This window comes from Rhamphochromis longiceps, linkage group LG3 (genome assembly GCF_057381845.1).
Source record: "Rhamphochromis longiceps isolate RC_006_pf linkage group LG3, R_longiceps_female_GT1.1, whole genome shotgun sequence".
Lineage (NCBI taxonomy): Eukaryota > Metazoa > Chordata > Actinopteri > Cichliformes > Cichlidae > Rhamphochromis > Rhamphochromis longiceps.
Window position 1 is genome coordinate 23,846,277 of NC_140559.1, and position 16,650 is coordinate 23,862,926.

Consider the following 16,650-nt stretch of genomic DNA (forward strand, 5'->3'; position numbering starts at 1 on the left):
CATTCACAATGTGACGACAACTTAATGACTGTGTTTGCTTTATTTTAGGGGAAGACACCACCACACCTCCACCTACATCCACACCTCCACCTACATCTTCTGCTGTTCATCTCGTCTCCCTGTGTTGCTGACAGCTCAATCAGCCTGTGTTGTAGTTGTACTGGAGTTACTGGTTCTTTTGCTGGAATGAAACATTCAAAGGAAACTCAAAGGTGAGACTCACACTCCTAGGTTTTTCTTTCAGGCTTCTTTCAATGAGCAGAGTTTCTATTCAATATGTTTGTGGTGGATCATAAATTTGATTAGTTTTTGAGTTGCACATCTCTGTTCCTTATATTTCATGTCATGCTTTTATTATTGCTTTATTTGTTGTTTTGACTGTTGTGCTCTATAGATTATGCAGTGGGAAGGTAGAGGGAGATAAGTAGTGAAAGTTTTGCCTGGGTTGATTGTGCGTCAATCCATTGGTAATGCCTCGGGGCTCCAGTAGGTGGATTCGCACGTCTTCTCCTTCACTCAATACAGACGAGTGAGAGCTGCGTGTTCGTGCCATTCTTTCACTTCTCCTCACTATTTCCCCTGTTTAAGGGCACAGCATGTTTGAGTGTTTATGTTAGTACCTTTATCAGTTTTAAGGAATATTCAAAGCAAAGATAAATGCACATTTATGAAGAGTAACTATTCTGATCACAGTATGTCCTGATTGACCACTTTATTACACATTTTGCATTGGTTGTTAATGCAAGTATTTAATGAGCCAATCACATCGCAGCAGCTCAGTGCTGTGAGACATGTAGCAGTTTCACAATGTTTGAATCTATATTTCACACACATGTGGAGAAAAAAACAAACATTTGGGGTCAGAGGGCGGGGCCTACTTTGTGTATCTAACAAAAAAGAAAGAAAAAGGTCACATCAGTCAAGGCGACAATGAAGGAAACAGCTCTGCTCTGTAAGTGGACAATTTCTTTGTTTTTATAGTTCGGAACTTTTACTGTCTACTAATAGCTGATGATGGAGGAGAAGACATAAAGAAGAAGTCAGGCTGGATCCAGGCAGCGGGTTAAAAGGAGTTTTTGCATCTTTCCAGTTGACTTCACTGAATTAGTTATTATGTCAGCTTACGTTAAAAGTGGACACACGAGTTAAAAGTTGTGGTTCTGTTACTTATGCATCCACTACAGATAACATGAAGTAATCACTAAAAGAACAGCTTTACAGACTTGGTGTTAGAGGTGTGGGAGCAGAAATGCACAGTGTAAACAGACTGATAGGCTGATCTGGTTCACATTTAAAAAGGCAAATATTTCAAAGACAGATTTATATCTGTATGTTTAATTTTACTTAGTAAAATGATGCAAATTAATGGCAGACTTTGTAAGTCGGTCCTCGGTCAATATCGCTTCATGCCGTGATGTGAAAACCTAACAGACTGTGGGTTTACCCTGATCACTCTGATGCCATAAATTGATTTACAGTATTTGTATCTGAGTTTACCTCAAACAACTTTGCTTATCTTGATAAATAGTCTGCAGTCAACATGATTTACCAAGGGATTACATCTAAAATAAAGAAATTACCTATTTTGGAGGTATATTAACTTAACAGGCAGGTCTTTGCACTGTGGAGTACTCAGAGACACACAGCTTTTTTTTTTTTTTTTTTACAAAACTGCTACATTATTTTAGACATGGCAGCTACAAATTAGTCTTTCATTTTTCATATAAAGGAGTGACTAAAGTGGACATGAACTCTTCTCAGTTACATTTGAACTTCCTTTTCTTGGTGGGAGGTACTCTAGTCTAAACTAATACAGGTGTCATTTCTCTTTAGCTCTGACTTCAGTGCTTTTCTGCAAAACAAACCAAGGTAACCAAATGAACCTTTTTTAAAACATTTCTAACAAATCTATGCTTCCAATCTTCTTTGTTCTTGGATGGTTAGGATGGCAGCTCTGACTACATTGAATTTATTTTTAATTTATTTCCCATTTTAGGTTGATTTATATGAGTATAATACACTCAACAAAAATATAAACGCAACACCTTTGTTACTGCTCCCATTCCCCATGGGATGGACGTAGAGACCTAAAATTCATTCCAGATACACAATATAACCATCCCTCCCAAACAGTGGTCACAAATCAGTCCAAATGTGTGGTAATGGGCACATCTGCCATATTGAGATAATCCATCCCACCTCACAGGTGTGCCACATCAGGATGCTGATCTGACATCATGAGTAGTGCACAGGTGTACCTCAGACTGCCCACAACAAAAGGCCACCCTGGAATGTGCAGTTTTGTCTCACAGCAAAATGCCACAGATGCCACAAGCAATGAGGGAGCGTGCAACTGGCATGCTGACAGCAGGAATGTCAACCAGATCTGTCGCCCGTGCATTGAATGTTCATTCCTCAACCATAAGCCGTCTCCACAGGCGTTTCAGAGAATATGGCAGCACATCCAACCAGCCTCACAACCGCAGACCTCGTGTAACCACACCAGCCCAGGACCTCCACATCCAGCAGGTTCACCTCCAAGATCGTCTGAGACCAGCCACCCAGACAGCTGCTGGAACAATTGGTTTGCACAACCAAACAATTTCTGCAAAAACTGTCAGAAACCGTCTCAGGGACGCTCAACTGCATGCCCGTCGTCCTCATCGGGGTCTTGACCTGACTCCAGCTCGTCGCCGTAACAGACTTGTGTGGGCAAATGCTCACATTCGATGGCGTCTGGCACGTTGGAGAGGTGTGCGCTTCACGGATGAATCATGGTTCACATTGTTCAGGGCAGATGGCAGCTGAGAATGTCCCAGTTCTTGCATGGCCAGCATACTCACCGGACATGTCACCCATTGAGCATGTTCGGGATGTGCTTGACCGGCGTTTACGACAGCGTGTACCAGTTCCCACGAATATCCAACAACCTCGCACAGCCATTGAAGTGGAGTGGACCAACATTCCACAGGCCACAATTGACAATCTGATAGACTCCATGCGACGATGTGTTGCACTGCATGAGGCAAATGGTGGTCACACCAGATACTGACCGGTTCTGGGTCCCCAGACCCCCAATAGCGCAAAAAACTGCACATTCCAGGGTGGCCTTCTGTTGTGGGCAGTCTGAGGTACACCTGTGCACTACTCATGATGTCAGATCAGCATCCTGATGTGGCACACCTGTGAGGTGGGATGGATTATCTCAATATGGCAGATGTGCCCACTACCACACATTTGGACTGATTTGTGACCACTGTTTGGGAGGGATGGTTATATTGTGTATCTGGAATGAATTTTAGGTCTCTACGTCCATCCCATGGGGAATGGGAGCAGTAACAAAGGTGTTGCGTTTATATTTTTGTTGAGTGTATATCATGAGTACCACCTGCAGCCACAGCACCGCCTACATCTACAGAAATAAATAAATACAATTTTATTTATATAGCACTTTCAGACAGAGTCACAAAGTGCTGCACATAAGATAACAAACAATAAAAGGGTAAAACAGACAATATAAAACAGGCAGAAATTTAACCAAAAGCAGTTTTAAAAAGGTGAGTTTTGAGTTGTTTTTTAAAAACAACTACCGAGTCCACAGTTCTTAATGTATGAGGGAGAGAGTTCCACAGTCTCGGGGCCACAGTGCCAAAAGCTCTGTAACCCTTAGTTCTCATCTTAGTCTGTTTTATAGCAAGTAAGCCCTGATCAGATGACCTCAGGGACCTGCAAGGGACATAGGGCTGTAGCAGATCGGAGATGTAGGCTGGTGCCAGTCCATGCAAGGCTCTAAATGTCAAGACCAGGATCTTAAAATGTACTCTAAATTCAACAAGAAGCCAGTGTAGCTGAAATAGCAACAGTGTCACATGTGAATACTTGGAGGATTTTGTCAACAGCCCAGCTGCAGCATTTTGCACAACCTGCAGACGATCCAGAGAACCTTTGCTTAGACACATAAACAGAGTTACAATAGTCCAAGCGTGAGGAAATAAATGCATGTATAGCTATCTCCAGTTCAGGGCGAGATAAAATAGGGCTTAACTTAGCAACATTTCTTAAATGAAAACAAGACCGAACCAGAGATTTCACATGCCCATCCAATGTGAGAGTCGAGTCAAAAGTGACACCTAAATTCCTAATAGAGGATTTTAACATAGAGTGAGAGAGGACCAAGGGCTTTCACTATCTGGGATAAAAATCTGTCCGGAGCACATATGAGGACTTCAGTTTTCCCCTCGTTCAGTTGGAGAAAATTTACAGCCATCCAACGTTTGATGGAATCTAAGCAGTCATTTAAAAGCTGAAGCTTAGATAACTCCTGGGGCTTAAAAGAGATGTACAACTGAATATCATCAGCATAACAGTGATAAGAAATGTCCTCAAAAGAGCCCATTATATGCTGGAGGGGGAGAAGATATATTAAGAACCATAAAGGCCCCAAAACCGAACCCTGAGGGACACCACAAGTAAGGGAGGTAGAGGATGACCTAAAATCGGAGACCACCACAGAAAAAAGATTGGTTATGTAGATATGAGGAGAACCACTTCAAGGCAGTACCCGATACAACAACCTAATGCTTAAGCCTTTCGAGGAGGATGTGGTGGTCAACAGTGTCAGAAGCCGATGTTAGGTCCAACATAAGTAGGACCGAGCATCTTCCTGCATCATTATTCATCAAAATGTCACTTGCATGTTCTCCCCGTGTTTGTGTGGGTTCCCTCCGGGTACTCCGGCTTCCTCCAACCGTCCAAAGACATGCAGCTTGTGGGGATAGGTTAATTGGAAAATCCAAATTGCCACTAGGTGTGAATGTGCGAGTGAATGTGAGTGCGAATGGTTGTCTGTCCCTGTGTGTTGGCCCTGCGACAGACTGGCGACTTGTCCAGGGTGTACCCTGCCTCTTGCCCTATGACAGCTGGGATAGGCTCCAGCACCCCCCACGACCCTGAAAAGGATAAGCGGAAGCGAATGGATGGATGGATGGATGTCACTTGAGACCCTAAGAAGGGCTGTTTCTGTGGAGTGAGCTCTGCGAAAGCAGGACTGAAACTTATCGCAAATGTTATGTTTGTCCAGAGCCGCTATAAGTTGCCTAGCCACAACCTTTTCTAGAAGCTTAGCGATTAACGGTAATTTAGAGATTGGTCTGTAGCTGCTCCAAAGAGAGGGGTCTAGCTGAGGTTTTTTTAAAAGTGGGAGAATAGCAGCATTTTTAAAATAGATCAGAACTATACCAGACGCCAGTGAAGGGTTGATTAGAGTGAGCACATATGGACCAATAACCTGGAAGACATTTTTGAATAATGATGCAGGTACAATGTCAAGTGGACAAGAGGATGCTTTCACTGAATTCACTAGTTTTCCCAGCTCAGGTAGTGAAACAGGAGAGAAAGTATCCAAAAGGACAGGGCGTGATGAGGTGGAGATAAACATAACAGGAGCTGAATGAGAAAAATACATCTGCACCTACATCCTCACCTCCACCTGCATCTTCACCTCTACCTGCATCTACACCTCTGTCTGCAGCTACACCTCCACCTGCAGCCACAGCTCCTCCTGCAGCCACCTCTACATTGACCTCTCTGGATTGTTACTCTCTTCTCCCCATGGTGGTGACTGCTGCGTCGGTCTGTCTCGTGGTTGTAGTGGTGTTAATGTTTCTTTTGATGGAACAAACCAGTCACAGTCAACTTGAAGGTGAGATTCACACTCAGTTTTTTTTTTCTCTTTCAGGCTTTCAAAAGCTCACAGAATGACTTCTTGTAGTACAACTAATAAATTAAATTCCTTATTCACCAGCAGGGACCACATCCACAATTAGATCTGATGGTGTTTCTTGAGAGAGAATGGCAGGTGGAATATGTATAAATTTAGCATTCTGGTTGAAGGATTTTAATCTTCTGAGTGGCAGGAATCATCACAGAGCTGTTTTCATGGACGATATATTTTAAAACTAACTATACTTCCCACATAGAGTTTAGTTGTCTGTCTCTATTTCTGAAGGATTGGAGACATGTCTGGTGTGCAGCCCACCTTTCACACTAGCGTAGCTAACTTGTTTTAGTGATGTATTTTTCAAAACTTAGTCGCAGCCTTTCAATGTAAGTGTTGTTCTTCACATGCAAACAGTGTTTTTCAGCCTGCGTTTTAACAGAAACTAGCAGCTCTGTGGTCGTCCAGTTTCCAGTTTCTGCAGCTTTACTGCAGAGCTGTTAAACACACATACTCACTGTTTTCTGCACAAACAACAGATCTAAGAGCAAATGTCTTACTGATCATTAATATTTCATGGAAAAAGACTTTTGGTCTTTCTCAAAGCATACGGGATGATGGTATTCTGCTCACACAATGCACAGTGCAGGTGGAGAGATGCTGATATTGAGCATGCTCAGTATAGGAGATCACTTTAATCAGCCTCCCTGGGAAAGTCCATTCCAGGGAAATAAGAGTCAGTTTATTAGTAAAACGTCAGATGCAGGAGGCACAGTGTAGACCTTTTTATCCTCTCGAGGATTTTTACATGCGCGTGTCAGAGTTTCCTCAACCAGTCTTCATGTGTTTTGTAGACCTGGAGAAGGCATTCAACTGTCTCCCTCAGGGCATTCTGTCAGGGGTGCTTTTTTGTTGCTTTGATCTGAGCAACAAAAAAATATAACTCTTTATTGCACTTTTGATCAAATAACATGCAAAACAATAGTATAATATAAATTTAAATGAATAAATGAACCATGTGTTTTCTACATCTCCAAGTGTCCTACACTAACATTAACAGTTTTGCATGTTTTAAACTCTGCATGTGAAACAACAACATCTGCAGCTTCGCCCCGTAGTTTACACTGAACTCGTGTGTGGTTACTAAGAATGATTTCACGCCACAGTGCCAAAGATAATGTCTCTGCAGTGTGACAAAGTGTGGGTCCAAGGAAACAGGTGTATCTGCTATGGCGACCCCTTGTGAAAAAGGAAACGACTGAAAGAAGCTTCAACATAAGTGAAGCTATAAGAGTATAAATTTAGCAAAATGTGCTCCAAGCATCAAAGTAAAAGTAGCACGCTGACTCAGCACTGGTGTAACCGCCAATAGTGGGTCATTTTTTTCTGTCACAGCTGTTTTTCCTACAAAGACACATTTTTACTGCTGGCTAAGTAACACTTTAGCATGCTGCATTGTGTTTTTGTTTTTTAATAGACACAAGGCCCCAGAAACTATTCAGTTTTCATCTTGAGTCTATATGTAGGAGCTGTGTGTGTTATGTACAACATATTCTATTACCGGTATATGTTTGCATAAAACTTACTTAATGTTTAACACTGAAAGTCATTTGAGGTCCTAAAAGCTTCAGAACAGGTTAAATTAAACTGGATTAGAGATCAATGACCAATGAAACCAACCAAGTTACTGTAGATAGTCACAGTAAAGGTGATAATCACTTAAAGGCTGCTGGGCAAAATAATCACAGAGAGGATTTAATGCTTCAACAGCTCACATGATGACTTCAGGTTAATGCTAATAGTGACAGCTTCAGAGTCCCCTCTCTGCTCAGACTCTCTGCTACCAAACTAAACATTTCCTGGTGGGGTTCTTTCAGATTAAAAGCTCATTCATGACAGAATGTAGTAAGACTTTTAATGTAAATTTCTGAAGTTGGATATTAGATTAAAAAAACCTTTAAGTCTAGAGAAAAGGCCTTTAGGGTATTGACCACACGTGTTCACTGACATTTCCCCATTCTGTCAGTTTACTATCTATAAACATAAGAAGCAGGACTGGTTTTGTACACAGGTGCTTATCCTCACATTGTTTGATCTGTCTGTGTTTGTATGTCCAGAGTTTCCAAGAGAGCCAGACGTCATCTACTCCGAAGTGAAGCATTTCACCAGTCCAGCCACTGAGATGCAGCTGCAGGTCTCGCCGAGTCCTCAAAGCACCTCATGAAGATTTTTATGTGAAGAACCTGCAAAAACAAAGAAAAAACAAACAAATGTGCCTTCAGCAACATGTAGTTAAGAGAGAATATAACTAATATATCAATGTGATGCTGTGTATTTAAGGCCAGTTATATATTTTATTTCTAAATGTGGGACCCTGCTGGTGTCTTCACAGCACTGATCTGGTTTCTCTGCAGGATCAGTAAACTTTCGTCTCCCTTGTTGTTCTTCTCATGTGGTTTTGTGAGTTTCATAAAGACGTCTGACAGGAAACTGAATAGTTATGGCCAACAGATACACGTGTCATGGGTCAGTTTTGACCCAGTATTTTGAGTTTTCATATTTGTGGTTATTTTCTTGATCTTTTTGATGATGATGATGATGATGATGATGATGATGTTCTATGTTCAAGCTTATTCTGGTTTAGGTTTAGTTCTGCCCATGTAAAGTCAGTGTTTCTTAGTCTGCGTCCTTGTGTATTGTTTCCTGTTTTATTGTGAAGGTATGTGTCTCATTTTTGTGTGTCCAGCTTTGCTCAACCTGTCTCGTTAGCCCCAATCTCTCCCAGCTGTGTCTCCCTCCTGTTTTCCATTCCCTGATTATGTCCCAGTGTATGTAAGCCCTGTGTTTCTCTGTGTCAGTGTAGTGATTGTCTTTATGCTATATGTTTTGCACTGTGGCTCCCTGTGTGTGTTTTGTTAGCGGCTTCCCAGTTTAGGTTTTGTGTTCAGCAATAAAAGCTGCCATTTTGAGTTCAGTCCTGTTTCCAGTGAGTCTGCGTTTGGGTCCAATTCCTGCCTGCAAACAGCCGAAACATGACAACACGGCTCGGTTTGGAGCAGATGACAAAGAAAGAAACAATTAAAACTTCACCTCAACGCCAGACTAAAGCATGAATCATTCAAAGCTGGAAAATAAAGACTGAGAACAAAGTGTGTATGTGTGCGTTTGAATAGCTTTGATTTGAAGAAATTAAATTTGAGACGTTATTTTCAGGCCATTTGCAACTTGTAGAGAGTCCTTGCTTGTTGTTGTTGTTTTTACTGTAACCTACTAAACATTAGTGATGGGCAGATGAAGCCTCATGAAGCACTGAAGCTTTCCATCCAATTGGTTCACCCCAACGCGAAGCTTCTTGAAGCTTCATTTGCTCTAGTAGGACACCTACTGGACGTAAAAATATTAGTTGGCATGAATTTGAAGAGTGTGGCATTTACACAGCCTGTAAATGTCAACAACAAAAGGAGTGTGTAAAACATCTATATTGTAGTGATGGCAGTATACTGTGTATATTTATGCTAGCAGTATGGAAAATGATTATTTGCGGCAAAGTTCGAACTGCTTCCTGAACCAGTCACGTGGTACAGCCGGGCAGCGAGGCTTCGGACGTCATCATTTTCAGCTCCTCCCATAAATGAAGCAAGCCTCGATACGCGCTTCGCGGAAACGCCCCCTCCATTACTCGACACACGCTTCGAAGCCTCGATACAGAACGTCACATCACTACTAAACATGCACCTTTTCAGTCCAAAGGTTTTCAAATTGGGGTTTCCAAACAGGCAGAACAATCCTAACCCTTAATGAGTTGCCAAAGACCCGATGGCTGTGAGGGGGTAAAACTGATTGAGCGTGGAAAAAAAGAAAAATCCTTCTTCACATCTGTCTTTAGTTCTTTTAAACTACTTATTGCTCACTTGCAGGACTCATGTATTTGTAGAAAAATGCTCTTTAAAGTAGTCATTTAAGGTTCTGGGAGGAGTGAAATGCAGTTCATGAATATGATATTTGACTGTAAGCTTTATATAACTGTGTCTTTCTGTTTCAGTGTAAAACAAAATACATATGATGATAAAGTGAAACTCTTTAAAAAATAGATTTAAATGTTTTTCAGACATGGGAACTTGTTTAGGCTGCCAGTTAACTGCATTTATGCCCAAAGTTTTCTTCTAAGCATTTTGGTGAAACTGACAGCAGATGCCTCAAATTCACTTCTGTTTATGTAAAACTGCCCTCTAGTGGAAGGTGGCCTGATATGATTTTAAACAGCACTTTTACACACCTGGTATTCCCAGATTGTTTCCCATCAAAGTACAAACAGGCCCAACCTGCATTGCTTCTAGGCTCAGGCACGCTCAGGTAAAGAAGGTCCAAAAAGTTCAAGGACTCTGCTTTCTAAAAAACACTTTAACTTTCTTAGCTTGCACAATGAAACATTAAAATGTGTTTTCCTCTAGTGGTCACAGAGCACAGTAAACTATAGCAATAAATGAAAAATGACAATTTACATATCACTTCACAGAAGAACAACTAACTAAAAATGCAGATTACCCAGACTGAGTTTCTTTTTTGTCATACAGACAAAGACTAGAGCAAAGATCAACAGTGAGCACCACTGAAAGCACCAGTAAATCCATTAACCGCTCTCTCTTGTGCCACAAGTAGGTAAAAGAGCATCTCTGAGCACACAGGATGTTGTAAAATTATGATATTATTTTATGCCATGTTATACCCCTAATTAAAGATTGTGAATTATTATGTAGTTTTAGTTTGCATTATTCTCCTGAATTAGAAGAAGCTGATAACTATTGCATTAGTTAAACTGATTTGCATTACATTAAATTGCTGACTTGTTGTGAATGAATGATATTGTTTTATGATGCATTATATTGCTGAGTTATAAGAAATACTGTTCGCAGAAGGTTATTGTCTAATTTGTCTGAGTAGAAGAGAACAGAGTGTGCTGGAGTTTTCTGCCCCATTTCAGCAGGAGCAGATAAACAGGGAGCCAAGGTCGTAGCTTAGGCGCTGTGTGAGAGAGACCATGTGAATGTTTAGGCTTTTTATGATAAGGTGGAGGCACCAGAGGTTATAAAAGTTTGAGCAATGCTCCACCATTTTGAGATTTTGAGGCTGTCTGCATCAGTGTCCATCTCCCACGTGTGTGATCATTAAATCATCGTTTGACTCAACCCGGCCGGACCAGTGTTGTTATTGTGGTTTTTTCTCTTGTCTCCATCCCCAATATTTTGAACCTTAACAGCTTGGGGGCTCGTCCTGTGGTATTGGGGTGGAATTTAAAAGTTTGGACGGTCCGAGGTTGTCGAACGGACAGGCACGAGCCAGTGGTCTGATTTGAGTGGACAAAAGCCGGCTTATCTAAAGGTAAGGCACTACCTGTTGAATTATTTCCAAAATGTGCCAAATTGGATATGACTAAATTAAAGTCTACTCACTGAAATTACTGGTAGAGTGTCTGTTTTGATTTTGATGAGAATCACCGTGTGTTATGCAGTTAAAGTTGCTTAAGAATGTTTAATGAAGTTGAAGAAATATGAAACTGTTCTGGAGGTAACAGATATAATGTTGGGTTTGAGTCCCTGGATATTGAGCTGAAGGCTCAGGTAGTTTGGTAGGGAAATTAGGACAGAAACTGTTCTGGAGGAAACAGAGACTGGTTAATAGTTTTACAAATTAGGTCAGAAACTGTTCTGGAGGTAACAGATACTGTTTAATTGATATGTTAAAATTTGTCAAAATTGTTTAGGTGAAAATTGTTATAGGACGGCACTGGAAGATGCTAAGAAGCACATAGCCCGGAGGTTACGCTCCCTCCTGGCCGTGGACGCGCGGTCTTGACCTGTCGGCGAACAGGGGTAGTTCAGTTTGGCTTTAACTGTGGGGTACAGGGCATCCCGAAATAAGCTAGGAGTTAGAATCTCCTCACCGTTTAAATGGTGTGATGTGCTTGTTTGGACAAAGTTAAATTGAGTTAGGGACTTTAGAAATCAGGCCATAGGCTGTTCTGGAGGAAACAGATACTGGTTAATTGATTACAAAAAAGTGAAGCTTTCTTCGGTTGGACCCGTTAACTTAAATTTGTTGAAATTTGTTAGGTGCTGAATCTGTCAGGCCTGTCAGTGATTGTAAATATAAGACGTCTTTGTAATATAAAATAGAAGAGTTTTGTCTGAGCTTTGTGTGACCCTGTGTGTGACGACAGCGCACTGCAGCGCTGTGAGCTATTTTTAGACGGTGTGTGAACATGCAAATGAGCTGTGACGCGCACAGAGGACTTTGCTTCCTGTTTAGCGTGTTTTTGAGTTTTATAATTTTGATTTGCAAACAATGATACATGCCTGTAAGTAAAACGCTGATTTTGCTGATTATGATACTACAAATAAGGTGTTGAATGACTAGGGTGTGAATGATGTTGGAGTTTAAAGCGGAAACTCAGAGAGGAGTGTGTTGGGAGACTGGCATGTAGTCTGCAGTGCCTGCTAGTCTATTTAACAGTGATGAAAATGATATTAAATAAATCTCTCAGTGTGTTGATACAGGTGGCTATGGGGCTGGACCAACTGCCCCCACAAGCACGGCGGCCGAAGCAAAATTATAGTAATGGAAACCAAACTCAGCAAGAATCAGCAGCTGTGGAAAAGACAGCAGCTAGCAGAGAATTAAAGGAGAAATTAAGAGAAGTTTTACACATAAAATTGCGGCCAACAGACTTGTGGAGGTTGGGAAGGCGCCTGGAGCATCACAACAAAAAGATGAAACAAAAACACACACAAGCAGAGAAATGTGAGAGAGAGGCACGTGCTAGAGAAATGCCTCGTTTGAGAAAAAACGTTAAATTAGCCCATGCACAAACGCACATACACGCAATAAGAAACAGCTTACACCCATAAACACGTGAACATTTTCCAGCAAGTTTAAAGCAGTGAAACTTAACATACACCCGCCGTTACACAATAAAGTTTATCCACTACTAACAAATAAACCCTCTGGGTTGCAGGACAACAACTTAACTTCAAAAAAAAAAAAAAAAAAAAAAAATCACAACCAGTGATAACACGACAAATTTAGTGGTTAATAAAAGTCAAACTGTGACATGCTTTCTTCTGATTGATTAATACAAGTGATTACTGAATGAAAGAAAATTCCATTTTTGTGCTTTAAACATGATCTTAAGAATTTTAACATGTACCTGTGTTGTCCTGTCAGCTTGGTGAGTTATGAGAGGATTATATGGTGAGAAAAAACAAAAAAAAAAGGGGGAGAGAAGGCTGACACAGGGCCTGGTCCCGTTGTTTTTCCCCTCTCTGAGTAACACAGCCAATACAACATGATTTTCCTGTTCGTTTGTTTTTGTCTTTGTTTTGTTTTGTTTTTTCTCTTTATGCTTGATTACAGGCTGCTTTGTCGGCCCGGAAAAGCCGAGGCTGACCCTGGACTCCTGCTCTCCCCTCTACCATCTTTGCTCTCTCCTCTACCATCTTTGATGTGACCCTGACTAAATGCTAAAGCAGCTGAACCCGCAACAACAACTTGAAAAGGTCAACAGTGCTGCAGGAAAATGATCTCATGCAGCAGAGACGGAGAGCGGTAATCCAAGGCCCGTTTCACTACACGGGGAGATTTCTGTCAGCGTCTTTTCTTTTTGAGAAGATTGAGAAAGGCCCGGCTCCCACCACCGATTCTGACCACCTTATATAAAGGAACTATTGAGAGCATCCTGAGCAGCTATATCACTGTCTGGTTCGGGAACAGCACCATGCCGGACAGACAAGCACTACAGAGGGTTGTGCAATCAGCTGAGCGCACCATCCGCTCCGAGCACCCTGACCTGCACTCAATCTACAGCAGGCGGTGCTGGACCAAGACCAGGAAGATCGTGAAAGACCTCAGCCATCCCAACAACAGACTGTTCTCTCTGTTGCTGTGTACGTGACAAAGAAACATCTGGATTTGGAAAACGAGGCACTCGCAAAGCCACCAGCATTGTGCCTGATTGGACACACCCCTCTCACACACTCTTTACATTCTTGCCATATGGAAAAAGACAGCTTCAGCTGACAGAGCTGTGACGAGACGCCCATCAAGCCCAGATGAAAAGTGAGGCCGAGCAAAACCATGCTGACCTTAACCACTCTGCATTAAAAACTGTGCAGGACAGTGACGGACCAACAATGACCATCGGGCAGCAAAAAGGGCGTGCCAGGGACAGGAGGAGTAACTGAGGTCACCTCAGAATGGACAAAACACCAGGAGAAAATAAGCTGAAGGCACAGGTGTCGGGGCTCGGCCAGGAGCTGACCTCTGAGAAGAGCCGAACAGCAGAGCCGCAAAAGGCCGAGGAGCAAAGCAAGGAAAACATCAATGGACTTAAATCTGATTTCTACGGAAAAGACTCTGAGGTTTCTGCCCTCAATAAGACCTCGAGGCATCAGAGCAGAAACTGAGCATGGCCCAGGAGGAGCTAGCTGAAAATCGAACCCATCAGGCTTGGAGTCCAAGACACCGGACTTGAAATCAGGCCGGAGCATCCTGGAGCTAGATGAGCAGTGTGATTTGTCCGGTCTGCTATGGAGCGAACGTCAGGGGGATGGCTTCCTGTCGCCTCTGCCGTCCTCCGATCGCTCAGCGTCCTGGGCTGCCCAGCTCTGGACTGAACGCTCGGGCCGAGACACCCAAACAACCATGGACTCCATTCCCGTGGAATGGGACCACGACTACGACCTCAGCCGTGGGCTTGAGAGTGCAAGAAGGGATCCCAGAGAGCCTTGAGGCCTGTGTAAAACTAACAGAACAAAGATTGAGGTCTTCCACTGGGGAGGTGGAAGCTGCAGACTCTCCTATACACCTTCTGGATGTCAGCCGTTCCACCTGCAAACAAACGGACATCCAGACAATTGAGCTGCGTATCAAAACCCTGAAGGAAGACCGAAGCAAAAGGGTCAAGTTAAGGAGGAGCGAAATAAGGAGAAGATGCTGGACACTGGAGAAAAGGACTGCCTCAATTGGGGCCAGAACCAGTATGGACAGAACTCTGAGCAGCAGCACCAATGGATGCAAACAGACTGAAAAGGAGGAGGGCAGGACCCAGGGCACGCTTCAGGCCGTGGTTTACCCAGAACACTACAACAGGAAAGTGATGAACACAAACACCCACACAAACACACACATCTACATGCACCGACTCAGAGTGAAAAGAAACATACATATGAACATATGCGCTCGTTGATTGAGGGAGAAATGACACACACACACACAAATTAAAATGTTGATTCAATGAACTGAGAAGTGATCCACACACACACACGCTGATGCAATGAAGAATGCTTTACTAACAAATGCTGCACACAAACATCCAAATACGGAGTTGGTTACAACAGCAAGAACTGATTGATTATTTATTGCTTAAATGTATTTCATGCCACGCAGAGGGCATTTGTGTAGATTTAGAGGACATGGTCTGAAGCACTTTGATAATGAAAACAATGTCTGTGCGTGATGTCTGTTTATGGCTCAAAGCCTCCACTGAATTGTTTACTGTGCTTCACACAGTCTAACAAGGAGCAGTGGTACAGAGCGAAAATGATGAATGAATGGTGTGAGTTTTATTTTGAAGAGATTATGAAAAGGTTGTGTTGATTCAACTTAGTTGTTTACGTTTTTGCCAAGGTAAAGAGTTGGTGTGTAACTAGTGTCCACTATTGAGTCAAGTAAATCCAACATGTTTTGTTGGTGCAAAAAGGAGTTTTGGTTGATCTTTGGGTTTTGTTTGACACTAGGTTGATTCTATCAGTGAGGTTTGGATTGTTCTCTTTCTCTAAAAGAGAGAAAGATGGTTTGAACTTTGGACATGTTTGCAATGGGCCCCAGTATCTGTTATTATATGAGTGTTTTATTGTTTACGTTTGTTTTTGCTTTCGTTACAGTGCACTGAGATAAGAACATCTGAGAGGTGTGATCCACCGGTGGTGATATTTTGGTATTTTGTGAGTTCCTGATTTAACAAATCAGCTCTTTAATCCAGGCCTGAGAGATTGAACTTTGAAGCGCTATAAAATATTCTTATTGAAAACAGTCACAAAGTATTTTTTCTCCATGATTATAATGAGCTTGGGAGAAAATTCACTTATATGGGACACTGATCCTGAAGCCTAAAAGGATTGCAGCGAGTCAATCCAGTCCAAAGAAGGAAAAACAAACAAGGAGCTGTTTCCTTTAAAATGATGACGTCATCTTGCTGGTGATGGAGCCTCGAATAGGCTGCGCGTGAGACTCCATTATCAGCAACTTTTGGTATGAATGTGTGTGGATGTATGCATATGACTGACGACTAAAAGTCATGGACTGACGACTAAAAGTTTAACTGACTTGATACTGAGACAAAAACGGTGCTGACTTTAGGATTATTGAATGTCCACAGACAATTCACCCAGCCTGTAAAAGAAGGGTGGATGTTTTGTTTTGCTTTGTTTTGTCTGCAAGAACAGAAGAATGACAGAGACTAAAGAGCTGTAGCTTCACAGCAGTGTGAACTGCAGACTGAACCCTTTGGTTGCTAATTTTGAGCTACTGATGTTTGCATTAAGGAAATTGTGTTTCAGTAGCTGTGTTTTAATTAAGGTATTACATTATATTGTTGGGAATATTAAATGCTAAAGTGAAGAAAAGGTTTGATCCCACTCATGACTGAGCATGTTATTATTAACCATAGTGGGTCACTATAGAGAGTCAATTAATTTTAGAAAAAAACAAACAAACAAAAAACCCTCCACCGAGGTCTATGAATAAGAGGGGAATGATAGACAGCCACACTCAAAATGGAGATATGTAATGATAAACACTGGTCCCCGTCTTTTGGGCGCTTTCTTGAAGTAGTCAACAATTTAAAAGTAAGATAAAATAACAGGGGCATGTGCTGAGGG

At 42.0% G+C, this 16,650-nt stretch overlaps 1 protein-coding gene across 4 annotated transcripts in view; it reads left to right on the forward strand.

Annotated features, from left to right (window-relative positions):
• LOC146673524 (uncharacterized) overlaps nt 1–8,712 on the forward strand; it is a 272,508-nt gene extending 263,796 nt beyond the window's left edge. For 3 of the 4 annotated variants that reach the window (XM_085402051.1, XM_085402049.1, XM_085402050.1), the window contains 4 exons: nt 49–212; nt 1,834–1,869; nt 5,531–5,701; nt 7,834–8,712. In XM_085402051.1, coding sequence (XP_085258177.1) covers nt 49–212; nt 1,834–1,869; nt 5,531–5,699 — 369 coding nt within the window. In that variant the 3' untranslated portion in view covers nt 5,700–5,701; nt 7,834–8,712. The remainder of the gene's footprint in view (nt 1–48; nt 213–1,833; nt 1,870–5,530; nt 5,702–7,833) is intronic. The other variant, XR_014910450.1, reaches the window with a different exon arrangement.
• Nucleotides 8,713–16,650: the final 7,938 nt, after the last annotated feature.